At 34.1% G+C, this 21,101-nt stretch overlaps 1 protein-coding gene across 9 annotated transcripts in view; it reads right to left on the bottom strand.

Annotated features, from left to right (window-relative positions):
* The window catches only part of NAALADL2 (N-acetylated alpha-linked acidic dipeptidase like 2), a 1,497,545-nt gene that overhangs the window by 396,530 nt on the left and 1,079,914 nt on the right, over nt 1-21,101 (bottom strand). For all 9 annotated transcript variants that reach the window (XM_079922501.1, XM_079922499.1, XM_079922500.1 and 6 more), the window contains 2 exons: nt 3,134-3,226; nt 245-450 (listed from right to left, as the gene is read on the bottom strand). In XM_079922501.1, the coding sequence (XP_079778627.1) occupies nt 245-450; nt 3,134-3,226 (299 nt within the window). The remainder of the gene's footprint in view (nt 1-244; nt 451-3,133; nt 3,227-21,101) is intronic.

Here is a 21,101-nt window from a genome sequence, read left to right as displayed (position 1 = left end):
CAATAAGAAGAAGATACCTGTAGATCATACACAAATCACTGTGGTCTAACTCTAATTCCCTAGCATTCTTAGAAGTGATCTCAGCAAATGAGCATACTGCATACCCTGGTTGAGACGCACATTCTTGTTCATGGCTTTATCAATTTGACTTTGTCTACTTTAGTCCAGAGCAAGAGCGAGAGTGAGAGCGAGAGAGTGACTGCGCAATTTTGAGAGCAAGGCATAGTAATTTATGCACGTTTACCTCTCCCCATTCATAGGAGCCAATATTTCCAAAAGCTGTTCCACCCCATGAACAGAAAACAATAGTGCGGTCTGGTCTCCACCCTCTCTTGACTCTTGACATCAAGGCCTGGATAAAAGTTGTGATGATGGCAGTGCTGCTGGCCCATTCTTGTCCATTATAACTGTATGCGGTATGATGATGGCTGCCAACTATGATATAACGGTCTGCAAATAGAAGACAACAAGAGCCATTATAATACAATATACATCTTAACAATAAATTTAATGACATTTATATGATCCTATTGCACAACCGAGCAACAATTATGCAAAATTGTTCTGATAATTAAGACTAACATTTTCCCCCCACTGTCTTGACTCACACATGTGTGTATATCAAAGCAGAGGCAGCTGCTGAACTCAATTATGAATCCAAAGCTTAGATCCATATTACTGTCGTCTCAACATGCATATTAATTAATGAAGTATACAAATATGCCACAATGAAACCCTTATCTAACATTTTGCCAGAATCATAGTGGGAAGTGCCCTATAAACAATGTGTATATGCTCAGTAAGTATTAATGAACTATTCATACATTTGAGGGAACAGTTATTCAGTAGCTGTAAGTATTAAAAATGTGGTAGTCATGTATGGACTTTGCAATAAATGAAGTATTTAGGGAATCAGTTTTCACTTCCAACTTAGAGTTTTAGACCCTCTCCTTTTTCTGATGGAAAAAATAAATCATCATCAAAAGTCATCCAAATACTTTTTCTTTTTTGCATATTTTATTTCACATAATCATACAAAATCCATTAGATACACTACTAGAAAGATCTCCATGACACATTGATGGCTTCTGAATAACGTATATTGCTGACAATTGTTAGTAATAAGGCAGACTAAAAGTGTATCTCCAGAGTTTCCTCTGATTTTGCCAGTGAATGTTGTTGATACACAGCTAAATTTACTTTATCAAGTAGCCCTACAATCTGTGTAAAAATATTTTTCTTCATTAAGTATCATTTCCTTAGGAGATGTCCCATAACTTGATGGTTAAGTGTACAGAGTTTAAAGCCTTTCTGCTTGGGTTTGAATCCAGGCCATTCATCTTACTAGTTGTATGACCTTAGAAAGCTTATTTAGGCTCTCATGCCTTAAATTCTTCAACCATAAAATGGGAATAAAAATAGTACATACATCATTCAGTTTTTTTGAGTTTTAAGTTAGTTACTATTTGTAAGGCACTTTGAATAACATCTGACATATAATAAGTACTACACATGTATGGAATGAATGAATCACACCTTGACTTCATGGCATCAAAACACTACTTTCCTGGAAACATAACTGTGTGAAACTATTTTAGTTTTCCACACTGATATTGGAACCAACAATGAATTTGATCTGTCAACAATTTATCAAAACTTAATTAATGGTATACACAGTGTGCCTGCAATGTTGAATTGATTCACTCATCTTCCAGATATGTATAAAAATTCTGTTTGGAATTGTCTGTATTCTGGATAAGCCATATATAAAAACCTTAATATTAACTGATGGTTATTTCTAATTTTCAGAGTCATTAAATAAGAAAAGTATGGGAATGAACAGCCAATATTTTTGTGTAGAATTCAAATAAATAAAATTGAGAAGCTTTACATATTATACACCTAGGAATACTACTAGTAAATTGATTTTTTAAATTTGGGTTTTTTTTTCTACATTGAATTCAATAAGGTTTTTTTTTTTAATCCTATAGTGAGTATAATTTTGTACAGTTTGGTTTTCCAAAAATAACTAGCGAATGTAGCAATGATGATAAATATTTCTAATGCTTCAATTAGAGATCCTTATGATATAAATTTGTTGAAATGGTTGAAATGCAATAGTAACAATTTCCAAATTCATTTATATCTTGTATTTAAAGATATTATGATCAGAGGTTGTTCATCAGAGGTTGCTACTGTAAGGAAACCAGAGAGAAGATGTCCGTGAATTTTTAAAGAGTTGGCAGGCAGGAAACTTGATGGGACTGTAAAACTTGATCTCAGAATTTCCTGGGTTAGCAATTATGGAGTCAGTTTGACTAAGATCATGGAGAAGAATTATGCTGCAAGGATGACTTCAGTAAATATCCCAACCAAATCAATAGCAATGACACAAATGTACTAAAAGACTACTGCATTCTACCATGTAAAACAAGCACAGCAGACAGTAATATGTCATTCAACCTCACAATATGTTCAGAAGTGTTGTTAATTTGTTAATATATTTGTCAGTTATTTTCACTTTTTTAGCCTATATAGTATCATCTGAAGATTCCATAAGCATCCCATAACAAGTTATAAAACTATTTAAAATGTAACCAGGTGATCCTTTTCATAAGCACCTTCAAAACCTAAGCCATGCAAATATTAGGCAGAATTGTCAGTGGACCAAGGGTCAGAGATGGGACACAGACTAACAATGAAAGATTTGAAAACCAAAATTTTTATTTCTTTTAAAAACACATAATTAAAACTAAAATATTTCCTTTTTAAAAAAGTCTTTTCTTGATATAAATAAAATCTTCAATGGTGTTACAGTGAATAAAAGAAAAAGAAAACATTGGTTTCTATAGCTTTTACTCACAGGTACATGCCAATTTAACAAATCTAAACTCTGTTTTCTCCGTTTTGTTTTGTTTCCCTCTTACACTCTCTACTATGATTTATCTTTGAAGGGATGTGGTAAGAAAGAATAAAGACTTGCTTCTTGGTTTTATATACCACCCTTTAGAGCGGTATGAACTTGTAATTACATCTAAAGCAGGACATTTAACTATGCTATTAAATTGTTACAGAGCATTTTCTTGTGATATTTCATATAAAGTGTAGATTATAAATATTTGGGTCTACTTACCTGGAGATGTCGAGCCCTTTAAATATCCAACAACATTAGTAACTGTTTCAAATTTTGTGACTGTCTGAATTTGCATGCTGACAATTCTTTCCTCTGGGGGGGGGGAAAGAAAATTAAAAGATACTTGTTTCTTTATATTCTGCTGTTTTTTTTTTCTTAAAGCATTCAAATTTATTTATCCAATATCATCACACAAATAATTCCAAACAACTGAATTTTTCTAGATAACCAACGTTACATTTTTTGGCAAATATGTATTTGAAACTTTGTGTAGACATTATTTTAGGTGCTTGTTATATAATGATGACTAAGATACAATTGCTAGCCTCATAGAACTTCAGAACCATAAATAGGCAATTCTAAATTTCACATTAAAAACTGCAGTGGGGTTCAACAGGAAAGCACACAGAACAAGACCTCAAGGAGATGTGGACAACTCATATTTTTAAAAATGAAAAAAATCAGATAAAAATATTTTCAAAGAATTTTAAGTACTTGTCTAGCTTCAGAAAAATAGCATGTGAAGATGATTTAACTTTTTTTGTATGATTCATTATTACATTATCACACTGAAAACTATAAAGCATTACACAAATTAAAAGAATACAGATTCTTAAAGCTACACTTATTTTCAAATCTTGGAGTTTTCATTTCTACCTGTGTTTGTAGGTTTCTCACCTCTCTACTAAATCTCTGCCACCTGCCCTGCCTCTTTGAGTTCTTCTATTCATGCTTGATATTCAAAAATTTTGACAACAAATAAGGCAAAGACACCAATCAGAAAGAACTTCAGTCACAGCCCTGAAGTGGTCTTTGAAGGTCTTTGGTGATGACATGTGTTAATCCTGTATTTGATGGATCTTGGGAAGTCTGGGGGCTGGGGGTGGGGGTGGGAAGGTGGTTTCTCTAGGAGAGGTCCAAGGGCAGCCAAGTGGTACTGTTGGGGAGAGGGTGGTAATTAGAAAGCAAGCAATGCAAAGTAGACATGCTATACTGATGGGCCTTCAAATGTCACTTCTTACTGCTATATGAAAACTGTTATGATAAATAAGTTGCTTCTTTCTTTGAATGTGCCCTGCTAACAATTTAAATAGAAAATCAGTACACTGAAAAAATTATAACTAAACAAGAATAAAGAGACCTCAAGAGAACACTTGAGTGCCTCATATAGGAGAAAAGGAAATCTGCTTATTGTGTATTGTGAATATTGTAATCTGAGTATTGCAGTTCTAATTTACGTGCTATGCATTTCTGTTTTTTTTAAGTACTATACTTTGTGAGGTTTTTTAGAGCAGTTCCAAAATACAGAAAAACTGAGCAGAAAACACAGAGTTCCCAAATACCCTCTCTCCCCTGCCCCTATTATTAATATCTTACATTAGCATGATCAATATCTGTTACCATTAATGAGACAATATTAATATATTAAGTCCATAATTTATATTAAGGGTCACTCTTTGTATTGTACACTCTATGGGTTTTGACCTAAGCATAATGGCATGTATCCACAATTATAGTATCATATAGAATAGTTTCATTGCCCTAAAAATTTCCTGTGCTATACCTGCTTATACTTTCCTCTCTCCCTTCCTCTTGAGCCCCTGGCAACCACTGATCTTTTAAATGTCTCTACAGTTTTGCCTTTTCCAGAATGTGATACACTTGAAATCATGTTTGTTTTTAGTCATTAATTCCCTGTTCTAGGTTTGTTCCAAATTGTCCAGATAAATGAACTTTAGATGAGGCAGTCATGAACTTAATAGTTGTTGTTTTTAATATTTTCATCTTATTTTTGAGTTAGAAAACCAGAGAAGATTCTTCAGCTGTATCTAAGATTCAATATTAATTTTTTTCCAAATTCAGCAATGAGAAAACCTTATAATATGTACAAACGTAAGGCAAACTCCTTGAAATATTACCTTATATTAATATAGTGCCTTACAATTTATATTTCCATTTGCACACACATGTACTAATTCTCATTGGATCTCTTTTTCTCTGTGAAGCATTAATGAAGCTGTTATCCTTGTTACTGCATTTCATTTTAACCAGTGTCATACTGTTTTAATTAACATAACTTTATCATGACTGAAGTAATGGGTCCCCTACCACCACCACCACCACCATCATTGTCATCGTCTCTTTTAATTATTATTCAATGTGGGGGGATTTATGGACCACTACTTTCATATAAACTTTTATATTAGTTCGTCATGTGCCATGGAAAGACATTTCAGGATTTCATGAGGATTGTATTAAATTAATGGAACCATTTGAGAAAATCATGCATTTTATCTATGAATATGGTATGCCTCTCAATTTATTTCAGTTGATTTTATGTCTTTTATGAAGTTTTATATTTTTCTTTATAAAAGGTTTGCACAACTATTATTAAATTTATTTTTAAGGTTTTCCTGCTATGTTAACAAAAAATAGTATTTATAATTATTTTACTGTGTATAAGCATGCTATTTAATTTCATATATTAGTCTTATAACAAACCTTCTTGTTAATCTCCTATAGGTTTTAATGGTTAATCTATAGGGTTTTTATTTTTGTTAATTTCACTGTAGATATATATCAAAAAATAGTTTTGCTTATTCCTTTTAAAACTGTAAAGCTTTTATCTACTGCTCTCATCATTTTGTATAGGACTGCCAGTGCACTGTGGAATGGAGGCAGTAAAAGCAGCATTCCTTTGTCCTTTCCTTGTGTTCTTCACTTCGACAAAATGTTTCTACAACTGTGTTTTTTTTATGTAGTTTGCTATAGGTGTCTGGGAAATTCCTTTTATAAGGAAGATCACTTTTGCTCTTCCTTTGCTAATAGATTTTAGCATAAACAGATGTTGAATCAACTTTTGAGATAATTGCAAGGCTTTTCACTTTACAATGTTAAAAAATGCATGTATTCCTGGAATAAGCCCTTCTTGGTCATGATATATTTTCTGTCTTTGGTTACTAATATTTTCAGGATATATGCATATATATTTATAAGTGGCTTATTGATAATTATACTTCTCAATTTTTTCTTGTCTGATTTTGATATGTGGATTATATAACCTCACAAATGTTTAGTGATCTTTGCTTCTTTTCATTGATTCTGTAAGAGTTTATGTAGCACAGACATTATCCATTTTACAAAGGATAATGTCGTATATAAAACTATTTCATCCTGGTATTTTTCGTGTGTGTTGCAGGGAGGAGTACTTTTTCACTCAATGTATATTTTCATTTTATTTCACTTAATATTTTCAAATTATTAACGAATATAAGTAAATTCAGATTTTTACATGTTTATTTCTTCTAAATGCATTTAGCTGTTTGCTTTATTCTAATGCTTCAGAAAAAATACTGTCATTTAACTATAATTTTGTTTCCTTTCTTATTTCTAAGATCAATTTACTTCTGTCTTTTTTGTTTCCCTTCATCAGTTTTACCAGAGTTTAGCTAATTTTTTAGAATTTTCAGAAAACCAGTTTTAGGATTTGTGGATCCTCAATATTTTTTTCTTTATTTTTTGCTCCAATATTATAGTCTATGCTTATTAGTATCTTTGTTAAATTTTGCCTGAATATATTCTCTGGGGTTTTTTAACCTAAATTTTTAAGTTAAAACGCTTAGCTCATTACTTTTTAATTTTTATACATGTCTTTAAGGCTACAGATTTTCTATTGCAGTGAAGCACACTAATTTTGATATATGGTGTTATTATCTTACAAATTCTAGCATTTTAAATTTCTATGATAATTATTTCTATAATAAATGTATTAGTTCAAAGAATTTTTAAAATATTCAAATATAAGGTGTGAGTTACTGTTTTAATATTGATACCTAGCTTAATTTAATTATGAACTGAGAGCAAGGTCTATATACTACTGATACTTTGATTTTAGGTGAGTTTTGTGACCCTGTAGCCTATTACATCTGATAAATAGAGAATAAACATTTTTGTGTATGTTCCATATAAAGAATGTGCATTTCCTATTACAGGGATGTAGCATTTCATATATAGGTCCAGTAAATCAAGTTTGAAAACTGTGTGGCTATAACTTTATTAACTGTTCTACATATTCTCTCTGTTAATTATTGAGACATGTTAAAGTTTCCCATTTGATGCTAATTTATCAATTTATCTTGGCAATAGTATAATATTTTTCCTTGTATATTTTTAGACTACTTAGTTACATGTATGCAAGTTTGGAAATTGCTACAACTTCCTGATTTCTATATAGATTATATAGAACAATTATTCCTTATATTGTTTCTATCCCAATTTTTCTCCCTAAAGTCTCCCCCCCCCCAATTAATATAATTATCCTATCTTTCTTTTGCTTAGTATTTCTCCAATACTTATTTTCCCAGCATTGCATTTGCTTTTGTCAGGCATCCCAGGGGCATTTCTGGCTTGGGCACAATTTTTATGCTAATTTTTTGGCTTGATGTTTCTATACTACAATGTTAATGAAAATTCTGAGCCAGGATTTTTTATTTCTAGAGACATTAAAAAAGATTTTTTTTAAATTTTTTATCCAGAGCTCAGGCAGAAGAAAGCTTTTCTCCACCAGTGGGTGGATTTCTTTCTAGTTTTTCTACTTCAACTCCATGATCCTGGTTTATATAGATGTTAGTTACAACTCCTTTCTCTCTATAGGCTCATAACCATGTCTTTTGTTCCCCTGTGAGTTCTATATTCCCATTCTAATTTACCTAATTCACTGGGATCCATGACCTCCCAAAACTAGGTGACCAGAGGGTCAACTCTTCTGCTTATTTCTCTGATTTTTCATTCTGTCTTCATGTTTCCTTCTGGACAATTTACTTTCTTTTTTGACAGATGCTTTTAAAGACATTTTTTTCTTATGGCTCATACAGAGTTCCTAGACATTTGCATGAACAGATTTCAAATTATTTTACCTGCCCTCTTCTACAGCCTTAAGTCTAAGAGTTTTATTTAAAAGAAACACAGAGGTCTGAGAAAGTTGAACACAAACTTTTTTGCAAGGATATTATGATTACACTGGTTCTTTTCAACTGACAGAAGGACTTCCTTATGTGTCACAGGGCCAAGACCAGGTCCAAATAATGGCATGCAACATAGCAAAAAGCAGCCTTTAATCTATTTATTTACATCCCCACACATGATGTTGATCCTAATACATGTTGTTTCATAGTATTCCATACCCATGTCTGAAAACAAATGCACATAGAGCCTGTTTTCCATCACTAAAAGCAGCACTATGATCACACTTTCTATTTTAATAATAAATATCAGTAAAATCTTGGATAAACTTTCACATTCATATTGCTGTTGGCATTGCTAATTTAAACAACCCATAGGTAAAGTAATATTATTTTTCATAGCAATAATATTAGCAATCTTGCACTTTGGAATTTATTCTACAAGAATAATTGTACTCTTTGCAGTACAATTATAGTAGCAATTACAGAAAACAACATAGATTTCCCAAACAGGAAAATTACTTAGAAAATTGCAATAAAATGTGTGGCTGTTAAAATATAAATTAATATGTAGAAACATGGGTACACTAGAAGTGAAAAGAACAGAATACAAATATACATATATATATAATGATTGAACTTAGGTAAAATGTATATTTATGCTAACATGTTTAAAAAGAGAGATTAATAACTTAAACATAAATTGGGTTAGGTAAAGACATTTCTCCAAAGAACATATACAGATAGCTAAAAGGCACATGAAAAGATGTTCAACATTGCTAATTATTAGAGAAATTCAAATCAAAACTACAATAAGATATCACCTCACACCAGTCAGAATGGCCATCATCAAAAAATCTGCAAACAAAAAATGTCAGAGAGGGTGTGGAGAAAAGGGAACCCTCCTATACTGTTGGTGGGAATGGAAATTGGCACAGCCACTATGGAGAACAGTATGGATGTTCCTTAAAAAACTAAAACTAGAGTTGCCATATGTCCCAGCAATCCCACTCTTGGGCATATGTCAGGGGAAAAACACAGTTCAAAAGGATACATGTACCCCAATGTTCATTGCAGCACTGTTTACAATAGCAAAGACATGGAAGCAACTTAAATGTGCATCAACAGATGAATGGATAAAGAAGATGTGGTACATATATACAATGGAATATTATTCAGCCATTATAAAGAATGAAATAATGCCATTTGCAGTGACATGGATGGACCTGGAGATTATCATACTAAGTGAAGTATGTCAGACAGAGAAAGACAAATGTATGATATCACTTATATGTGGAATCTAAAAAAATATGATACAAATGAACTTATTTACAAAACAGAAACAGACTCACAGACTTAGAGAATGAACTTATGGTTACAAGAGTGGAAGGGTTGGAGAGGGGAAGGGATAGATTGAGAGTTTGGGATTGACATTTACAACACCGCTATATTTAAAATAAAATGCCTTTCCATGAAAAGAAAATTAGGATATGTGGAAAAGGCAAGATCATATAACTGATAAGCAAAGAAAACATAGATGATGAAAGTAGATCCATAGGTGACTGAGATATTGGAATTAGCAGACAAGGACTTTAAAATAACTATACTTGTTACCTGGGGGTGTAACTGGTGGGGGACTCCTAGGTGTGCTTGTTGTGTTGTTTCTTGATCTGGGTGCTGGTTACATAAGTGTGCTCAACTGTGAAAAGTAAGTGGGCTCTACAATTATGATTTGTGTTGTTTTCTGAATATAAGTCACATTTAATAAATTTATTTATTTAAAAAAATGTTTTGGCTCCATTGGGTCTTTGTTGCTGCGTACAGGCTTTCTCTAATTGCAGTGAGTGGGGGCTACTCTTCATTGTGGTGTGCGGGTTTCTCATTGTGGTGGCAGGCTCTAGGCACACAGGCTCTAGAGTGCAGGGTCAGTAGTTGTGGCGCATGGGCTTAGCTGCTCTGCGGCATGTGGGATCTTCCTGGACCAGGGATCGAACCTGTGTCCCCTGCACTGGCAGGCAGACTCCTAACCACTGCGCAACCAAGGAAGTCCCTATAAGTCACATTTAAATGAAAAGGTTTAAAAGCTAAAATTGTTTGACCTAATGAACAGTGGCTTAGTTCTGAAAGACCTCTGTCTATAAAGTACAATCTATTAAAAGCACAAAACCTGCAAAAAAAAATTTTTTTTAATGTGTGTAGTTTTAATTGAGATGTACTATAAATGTAAAATACACACTGGATTTTGAAGACTTAGAATGAAAAAAGAATGTAAACTATTTCATTCCTATGTTTGCATATTGATGACAATATATTGATAATATTTTGGATACACTGAATTAAATAAAATATGTTATTAAAGTTAAAAAATAAATAAAATAAATAAGCTGGGTTAGGAAGTCCTGCCTGTGTCAGTTGGGGTGAAACACTGGTCATAAAGACGCTTAAGCAAACCTGAACTCTGGGCATTTATTTCTCTTTTCCAAATCCCAGGGATGGTGAAATTAAAACCTTAAGGGGATTGTCTTCTCCTTATAACATCAAATCTCTGAAAACTGGGGCTTCCTGGTGAACCAGCAGAAAATGATGGTGGTTTAGAATAGTTTCATTGTAACTGGAACACAATGACTCTCTCTCATTAAACAAACCCATGAAGATATAAACTGGGGCCTGACTTCAGGTCTGCCCTCCTATAAGTCACAAGAAGATGGCTAATTCCTCCAGGGCAACATGAACTCCCAAGCTAAAGTATCTAGATATCTGAGATCCACACTCTCATAAACGAAAGTTAACACAATGAACACATATAATACTCAAAGTAAACATATTAAAGCACACAATACATTAATTTAAAAATACGCATTATAACTAAACTCGCTAAAAGAAAAGGGACTGCATTAGTAATAAGAAACAGCCTGAAAACATTTTTTTAAAAAGAGGAAATAAGAGGTATGAAAAATAGAATAATTGAAAGAAATATACCAATAGGTAGGGAGAGTAGAGAGAGATGGTAAGGAATAGATAGATATAAATGAAAAATAAATTCAAGATATAGAAGATCAGATTCAGAATTTTTTCCAAGAAACCACAGAAAGGAACGAAAACATAAAATATAAACATACAAGTAAAAGACACAATGAATAGAAATGGGAGTTCTAGAAAGAACACCAGAAGGAGGAAAAACGAATGGAGGAGAGAAAATAGTTGAAGAAAATATTTATTTTTATTATTATCTTTCCAGAGAAGAGGAGAAGCATCTACATACTTTAGCACAAAATTTAAAGGCATGAAAGACAAAGAAAAAAATACTAAAAGTTCCCCAAGTCAAAAAGTAGACCGCTTACAGAAAAAACAAGAATCAGATTGGTACCTAGCATGTCAAAAACAACATAATACAAGAAGGTCATAAGTTAATGTTGTTAAAGAAATAAAAAATAGCAAGAGGAAATTTGAACCTAGAATGTTTGGCAACAAGGAAGTGAGGGCAATCTAGGCATCCATCCTTGGAGTAATGGATGTATCAAATAGAGTAAAGCTACTCTTTAAATATTCTATAGCACTTAGAAGAAATGAAGTAAATGTACCTTTGACAACATTGGTAAATATTAACTACAGACTGCTAAATGTAAAGAAAAAACTAAGAAAGAAATATACTGCTCAAGAATATTTATGTGAATTAAACATTCATGTACTCATAAACAATGTATGTTTTCTTCTTCTTCCTCTTCCCTTCCTTTCTCTTCATGAGTGAATCAGTCCTAAAGCCATTACACGGGTTGTCCAAGGCTAGCACCTCTGACAGTGGCAGTAGAAGATGATGCCACTGTGGCCCAGAGCAAGGGGTTGAAGACCATGTGAGGAAAGGAAGGCATCCAAATGGATTGGGGTAGTTTAGCACAGGGTATCAGGGTCCAAGCATGAGGAGGATATTGTGTATGTCTGTGTGTATGTAAGTCTGAATATGGAAAGGAAAGCAACTGTCAGGGGGAACAGTGTAATGAGAGAAGTCATTAAAGCTGACTAAGGTTATCCCCATTTAAGAGCTGAACAACACACAGTGTGGGAGCCTGAGTGGGGTGCATTTCAGGTGGGGAATAGGGAAAGCACTTGATATAGGGTAAATAGTCCATGTGTGACAGTGCCTGGCTTGGTTGTCAGAGCCATAATGGAGTGGGAAAGGCATTCTTGTAGAGGAAGAAGGAAAGGCATCAACTGTATACACTCAAGGGAACTGATTACAGAATAATGAGAAGCAGATTTCTCACTCTCAGAGATGGGATTTACAAACATGAAAGGAGAAAAACACTAGGTATTGATATGTACTGATGGTTTTTCAGATAGAGAGATAGATATAGATGTAAATCTATGTGTGTGTATATATATATTCATACATATTTATATCAAAATATAATATCAAAATATATATTTTCCTATCTTTGTTTACTAAGAGGTACTGAAAAAAGCAACACTCCAATAGCAATGAGCACATCTAGAATCCACATCTTGTTTACTAGACAGCACTCTCCACTCAAAGGAACTAGGGATCATTTAGGAAAAAGCTGGTAACAGGGTTGGGGTGGGGAAATACAACATGATTTGGTACACCTTGCTGTGTCAAAAACCAAGGAAATACACAAAGAATTCTGAGGAAACATCAAAGGACACAGAATCCAGGTAGAAACTGCTGTTACTGGCTGACCTAGGAAAACTTGAGTATCAAAATAAAAATAGGATTGAATAATAATCCATTGAATAAATTAGGAATATAAATCTTCATTATGTAATACATTGATACTGTATTTATAAGTAAAGAAACATACAAACAAACAAGGAAAAGAAAATTATTCTTTACAGCAAAATGCCGATTAATAAAAGTAGAGAGGATGATGGACTTAGAAGGTCACCGTTGGCATCATCTTGGAAATAATTACTTGAGCAAAAAAAACATCAGTGAACATTGAAACTACTGGGTGAAGGTAGAAATGGTGGGGGTAAGACGTTTGCATAACTTCAAATGCTATTGATTATAAAAAAAAGAATAGAGAGTAACTTTAATGAGGTCTGGTGGACACCACCTTAATCAAGTGGCCAAAGTTAGCTTTACCAGTAATGGAACAAATTAATATTAGCAATCAGAAAACATTCTCACTTCCATAATACTGCTGCCAAGGGTTCAGAGACTGAATTTATTCATGAGAAACATCAGGTAAACCCAAACTGGGGAATATTCTGAAGATAACTGGCATGTAAGTTTTAAAAGGATGAAGCAGGGCTTCCCTTGTGGCGCGGTGGTTGGGAGTCCGCCTGCCGATGCAGGGGACGCGGGTTCGTGCCCCCGTCTGGGAGGATCCCTCATGCCGCAGAGCGGCTGGGCCCGTGAGCCATGGCCGCTGAGCCTGCGAGTACGGAGCCTGTGCTCCGCAACGGGAGAGGCCACGGCAGTGATAAGCCCGCGTACCGCAGAAAAAAAAAAAAAAAAAAAAAGGATAAAGCAATGAAAGTAAAAAAAAAAAAAAAAGCTAGAAACTGTTCCAGTTTGAAGGAAATTTGAGACCTGATAACTCGAAACACATGATCCTAGTTTAGATCTATTTACTATTTAGGACATTATTGGGACAATTGGCAAAAGGTGAATGGGGGCTACTTAGTGCATGGTAGAAATGTATCCAAGTTTAATTCCTGTTTGTAACGGTCCTGCTGTTTGTGCAAGAGAATGTCACTGTTTGAGGGAGAATTCAGATGCAACTGTTTATCATGTCTGTAGCCTACACTTGGGTAGCTGAGGAAGAAATTTCTTTGTGCTATTCTTGCAACTTTTCTGTAAGCGTGAATGTATTCCGAAATAATAAAAATACTTCTGAAATTAGAAAACCCTGGGGAACCTTTAGATGCAGTTTATTATTCGAAAAGTCGGTGCATGTGTATGTGTGTATATATTCTTACTTTAAGATAACATTTCCAGCTCACATTTACCAAATGTTTTCTGTCCTTCATGTTCCATAGCTGGATGGAAGCTTTAAATTTTATATGTGAAGTTCAAAAGATTTCAAGATGACAAAAATGTGTTCCACTCAGAGAACATTTGTATTCAAATAGGGTGAGGCGTGTCAGAGCTAAGAGACATAAAAGCAGCTGCCTCTCTCCAGTCCTTAATTTCATCATGTGCAGAAATTATATTCCAGTGATAATTCTGTCTTGCATTTTTGTTGCTATCATGAAGGATCAACTGATTCTCAGTCATCTTCTTCCCCAATAGCTAACAAAGCTTCATCTCCACCTGCACTGTAAGCTTACCCAGTATCTAGGAAAAATTCCAACCTTCTTTAGAGAGATTTGAGGACTAACAATTGCTGCTAATTCTTGAGTCCCAGCTGCAATAATTAAGCATTTGTTGCTTTCCTGACTTCAGAATAGAACTTCTAGGACTGGGACTCTGAATTATTTTTTCAATTTTATTGCACCCCAGGGACAGGAATCTGCTCTAGAATCACAGTTTTGATGACTGGCCTTTTGTAGTCTGCTCACATCTTTCCTAAATGCCAACTGCTTGCCTAACTATCTGAGTATAAAATTTCTGGATTATATATCATCATAATTTTTATAGCTTTCTGGGTACTCCATTTTTCCACATGGGATCTCCCTATTGCCAAAGGTGTTTCTGAACAAACACTGGTGACTGGACATCATATGTTCTAGACTAAGGGTCTTATTTTCTTATTTTAAATATTTAGCAATTGATACACCATACACTAACCAATCAGAATGGATTGGCAGCAAATAACTAAAATGTCCACAGCAATGTATACAAACAGATATCAGACCTGCCCCAGACACCATGTTCTTCTTGCCATACTGGAATTTTCTCAGAAATTACATTTTACTATATCCTCCAGTGAATTTAACCTTATGCAAGGAGGTAATTCTAGTCTTAAGACCCAACTCTGTCCACTATGCCCCACTTCACCTGAATCAATGGGGCATGCCCTACCATGTCCTGGATACTGACAAAAACATCAGCTACAAGAAAATGTCCTTACAAAATTTTATCCTCTAATTACATAATGAGTTTTCTATTATAAACCTTAAGAATTAAATGCAAGTTTACAGGAAATACAAGGATTAGAAGAATTAGTTGAATAAAAATCACAAGAAGCATCCTACAAATCTAGACAATAAGACACATGCAGGACCACTGACTTGGTCCCACAGACAAGTGAGTGTCAAAAGAGGAAAAGAGGATCGTACTGCATTAGAAGAAATACAATTTTTAGGCCTCAACTGGATATTGGTTTGGATAAACCCACTGCACAAGACTACAGTGATTACTAAAATTTAATACAGTCTGTATATTAAAAATGATTAAGTTTACTCTCATGAAAAAGTGGCAATAATTAAACAATTTTCAAAATAATATGTATAGTATGATCTCATTTTGGCTATATATATACATTTATATCTAAATCTATAGGAATTTATATCAAGGTGTTCAAAGCAGTAATTACTGGGTGTAAAAAATGTGTTCTAGACTGAATTGTGTCCCTTAAAATTCATATGTTGAAGCCCTCAACTCCAGTCTGGCTCTATTTGAAAACAGGGCCTTTAAGAAGGTAATTAAAGTTAAAAGAGATCTTAAGAATGGTACTCTAATCTGATAGGACTGGTGGCCTTATAAAAAGAGGGACAGACAGAAGAGATCTGTTACTCTCTCTGTGTGTACATAGTGAAAAGGCCATGTGAGGACTTGGAGAGAAGGCAGTCGTCTGTAAGCCAGGAAGAGAGCTCTCACCAGAAGGCTAATTTTCTGGCACTTTGAGTCTCGCACTTCTCAGCTCCAGAATTGTGAGAAAATAAATGTCTGTTGTCTAATGCATCCAGTCTGTGGTAACTTACTATGGAAGCCTAAAATGACTAACACAGAATGTATTGATTTATTTTCATATTTTTGCTTATCTCTTTTCTAACTCAATGTGTAGTAACCATTTTTGTAATAACAGAAATTACATTTTAAAAAAAGTAAAAATATGCATGCATATTCCCTAAACATGCTGTAGTACTGTAAAATTTTGGTTCTGAAAAAATGAGACAAGCAAAGAGATTCTGAACAAAAACCATATGCTTGGTCAGTTTTACCACATACTTTCCGGCAATAGTCGCTAACCCCTCTTTAGTGAACACATATACACAGAAAAATCCACGTGTGCATGTACTCTTGGGAGCTTGCATGTATTTGGAAAAAACATTTAAAATTTAACTAAATATTATTCTTTAAAACTAGTAAAATTATCTAAATAGGAAGATATTTTGAGGAGTGTGAACCTGAGAACAAAAATAGCTTCTACCTTCTTTGTATCCCTTATAAGAGTCTATCGACAGTAACACAATAATAGTGGGGGACTTTAACGCCTCACTTACACAAATGGACAGATCAACCAAACAGAAAATTAATAAGGAAACACAAGTTTTAAATGACAGAGTAGACAAGAGAGATTTAAATGATATTTATAGGACATTCCATCCAAAAACAGCAGATTACACTTTCTTCTCAAGTGCACATGGAACACTGTCCAGGATAGATCACATCTTGGGTCACAAAACAAGCCTCAGTAAATTTAAGAAAATTGAAATCATATCGAGCATCTTTTCTGACCACAATGCTATGACATTAGAAATCAATTACAGGGAAAAAACATAAAAAACACAAACATATGGAGGCTAAACAATATGTTACTAAATACCCAAGAGATAACTGAAGAAATCAAAGAGGAAAACAAAAAATACGTAGAGACAAATGACAATGAACAAATGATGATCCAAAACCTATGGGATGCAGCAAAAGTAGTTCTAAGAGGGAAGTTTATAGAAACACAATCTTACCTCAAGAAACAAGAAATATCTCAAATAATCTAACCTTATACCTAAAGGAACTAGAGAATGAAGAACAAACAAAACCCAACGTTAGGAGAAGGAAAGAAATAATAAAGATCAGAGCAGAAATAAATGAAATAGAAACAAATAAAACAAAAGCAAAGATCAATAAAACTAAAAGCTGGTTCTTTGAGAAGATAAACAAAATTGATAAACCATTAGCCAGACTCATCAAGAAGAAGAGGGAGAGGACTCAAATCAATAAAATTAGAAATGAAAAAGGAGAAGTTACAACAGACACCACAGAAATACAAACCATCCTAAGAGACTACTACAAGCAACTCTATGCCAATGAAATGGACAACCTGGAAGAAATGGACAAATTCTTAAAAAGGTATAACCTTCCAAGACTGAACCAGGAAGAAATAGAAAATATGAACAGACTAATCACAAGTAATGAAATTGAAACTGTGATGAAAAATCTTCCAACAAACAAAAGTTCAGGACCAGAAAGCTCCACAGGTGAATTCTATCAAACATTTAGAGAAGAGCTAACACCCATCCTTCTCAAAATCTTCCAAAAAACTGCAGAGGAAGGAACACTCCCAAACTCATTCAATGAGGCCACCATCACCCTGATACCAAAAAGAGACAAAGATACTACAAAAAAAGAAAATTACAGACCAATATCACTGATGCATATAGATGCAAAAATCCTCAACAAAATACTAGCAAACAGAATCCAACAACACATTAAAAGGATCATACACCATGATCAAGTGGGATTTATCCCAGGGATGCAAGTATTCTTCAATATACACAAATCAATCAATGTGATACACCATATTAACATACTGAAGAATAAAAACCATATGATCATCTTAATAGATGCAGAAAAAGCTTTTGACAATATTCAACACCGATTTATGATAAAAACTCTCCAGAAAGTGGGCATAGAGGGAACCTACCTCAACATAATAAAGGCCATATATGACAAACCCACAGCAAACATCATTCTCAATGGTGAAAAACTGATAGCACTTCCTCCAAAATCAGGAACAAGACAAGGTTGCTCACTCTCACCACTCTTATTCAACATAGTTTTGGAAGTCCTAGCCATGGTAATCAGAGAAGAAAAAAAAATAAAAGGAATACAAATTGGAAAAGAAGTAAAACTGTAACTGTTTGCAGATGACATGATACTATACATAGAGAATCCTAAAGATGCCACCAGAAAACTACTAGAGCTAATCCATGAATTTGGTAAAGTTGCAGGATACAAAATTAATGCACAGAAATCTTTTGCATTCCTATGCACTAATGATGAAAATCGGAAAGAAAAATTAAGGATACACTCCCGTTTACCGTTGTACAAAAAGAATAAAATACCTAGCAATAAACCTACCTAGGGAGACAAAAGAACTGTATGCAGAAAACTATAAAACACTGATGAAAGAAATTAAAGATGATACCAACAGATGGAGAGATATACCATGTTCTTGGATTGGAAGAAACAACATTGTGAAAATGGCGATACTACCCAAAGCAATCTACAGATTCAGTGCAATCCCTATCAAATTACTAATGGCATTTCTTACAGAACTAGAACAAAAAATCTTAAAATTTGTATGGAGACACAAAAGATCCTGAATAGCCAAAGCAGTCTTGAGGGAAAAGAATGGAACAGGAGGATTCAGACTTCCTGACTTCAGACTATACTACAAAGCTACAGTAATCAAGACAATATGGTACTGCCACAAAAACAGAAATATAGATCAATGGAACAGGATAGAAAGCCCAGAGATAAACCCACACACCTATGGTCACCTAATCTATGACAAAGGAGACAAGGATATACAATGGAGAAAAGACAGCCTCTTCATAAGTGGTGCTAGTAAAACTTGACAGGTATGTGTAAAAGAATGAAATTAGAACACTCCCTAGCTCCAGACACAAAAATAAACTCAAAATGGATTAGAGACCTAAATATAAGACCAGACACTATAAAACTCTTAGAGGAAAACATAGGCAGAACACTCTTTGAGATAAATCACAGCAAGATTTTTTTGATCCACCTCCTAGAGTAATGGAAATAAAAACAAAAATATACAAATGGGACCTAATGAAACTTAAAAGGTTTTGCATAGCAAAGGAAACCATAAACAAGACAAAAAGACAACCCTCAGAATGGGAGAAAATATTTGCAAATGAATCAACGGACAAAGGATTAATCTCTAAAATATATAAACAGCTCATGCAGCTCAATATTAAAAAAAACAAACAACCCAATCCAAAAATGGGCAGAAGCCCTAAATAGACATTTCTCCAAAGAAGACATACAGATGGCCAAGAAGCACATGAAAAGCTGCTCAACATCATTAATGATTAGAGAAATGCAAATGAAAACTACAATGAGGTATCACTTCTCACCAGTTAGAATGGGCATCATCAGAAAATCTACAAACAACAAATGCTGGAGAGGGTGTGGAGAAAAGGGAACCCTCTTGCACTGTTGGTGGGAATGGAAATTGATACAGCCACTATGGAGGACAGTATGGAGGTTCCTTAAAGAACTAAAAATAGAATTACCACATGACCCAGTGATCCCACTACTGGGCCTATACCTAGAGAAAACCATAATTCAAAAAGACACATGCACCCGAGTGTTCATTGCAGCACTATTTACAATAGCCAGGTCATGGAAGCAACCTAAATGCCCATCGACAGATGAATGGATAAAGAAGAGGTGGTACATATATACAATGGAATATTACTCAGCCATAAAAAGGAATGAAATTGGGTCATTTGTTGAGACGTGGATGGATCTAGAGACTGTCATACACAGTGAAGTAAGTCAGAAAGAGAAAAATATCGTACATTAACGCATATATGTGGAACCTAGAAAAATGGTATAGATGAACTGGTTTGCAGGGCAGAAATTGAGATTCAGATGTGGAGTACAAACGTATGGACACCAAAGGGGGAAGCGGTGGGGGGTGGAGGTGGGGGTGTGATGAATTAGGAGATTGGGATTGATATGTATACACTAATATGTTTAAAATGGATAACTAATAAAAACCTGCTGTATAAAAAAAAAGAAAAAAAGAGTGAAAATTAACACACTTTTATACATCTTTCTACCCAGTCTACATATCACAAATCATCCAATTAGTCAGCAGACTAACCATCTGTAACACTATCTGTGCTGCATATTTTCCATTTGTCCATCCAGATCTATCTTCACCCTTTACCCAGCTCTCTGCCCCAGAAGTCTCACCTCTGTGGCGTACATATACCTGGCTCCTTTACACTTGGCTTCAAGTTGATTTTAGCAAATGGAAGGCATCAACAAGTGATCAGCAAATTGGATAAGAGAAAGATTTTTAATTTTCCATCACCCTTTCTGTCTGGTCACTTGAGAAAAATATAAGCGTAAATACATTAGTAATCACATTAAATGGATTAGATGCTCCAATTAAAAGATGATCGGATTGTAGGTAAAATGAAAATTATTTGTTATCAAGAGGACATGTTAAAATATAAAGATACAGAAAGGTTGAAAGTAGAAAAAAAGATATAGCATAAAGACACTAACCAAAAAAAGAAAAAGAAAAAGCTAATGTAGTTAAATTAGAATCAGGTGAAATCAAATTTAAGACATGCATTATAAAGATCACTTCATCTGATAAGTGTTTCAACTAACCAGGAAGATTTGATATATTTGAATTTATAAACATCTAAGAAATGATCTCAAAATATATAAATCAAAAACTGATAGAACTACAAGATAAAATAAACAAATAGATACTTATAGTAGGAGATTTTAGCAGTAAAAATAAGATACAGAATATTTGAATGACCTGACTAAGGTACTTGGTCTAAATGGATACATATAAAACTCTATACCTGACAACTACACAGTACACATTCTTTTCAAATTCTCATGGGACACTAATCAAATCCTGGGCTATAAAGAAAACCTGAAAGAATTGAAATCATACAGAAATAAAGCAGAAACAATACATTCTAATGAAAATCCAAGTTGTTTATCTCTTCCTCAGAAGAGTATGATATCCCGATACCAAATAGCATATAACTTCCAAAAGCATAGCAGAGAGTCAGGGTACCTGCAACTGGAGTAGAAC

Source organism: Stenella coeruleoalba, assembly GCF_951394435.1.
Source record: "Stenella coeruleoalba genome assembly, chromosome: 5".
In the NCBI taxonomy this organism is placed as follows: domain Eukaryota; kingdom Metazoa; phylum Chordata; class Mammalia; order Artiodactyla; family Delphinidae; genus Stenella; species Stenella coeruleoalba.
Note: the sequence above shows the minus strand (reverse complement) of the source record. Positions and strands in the feature narration are given on the sequence as shown.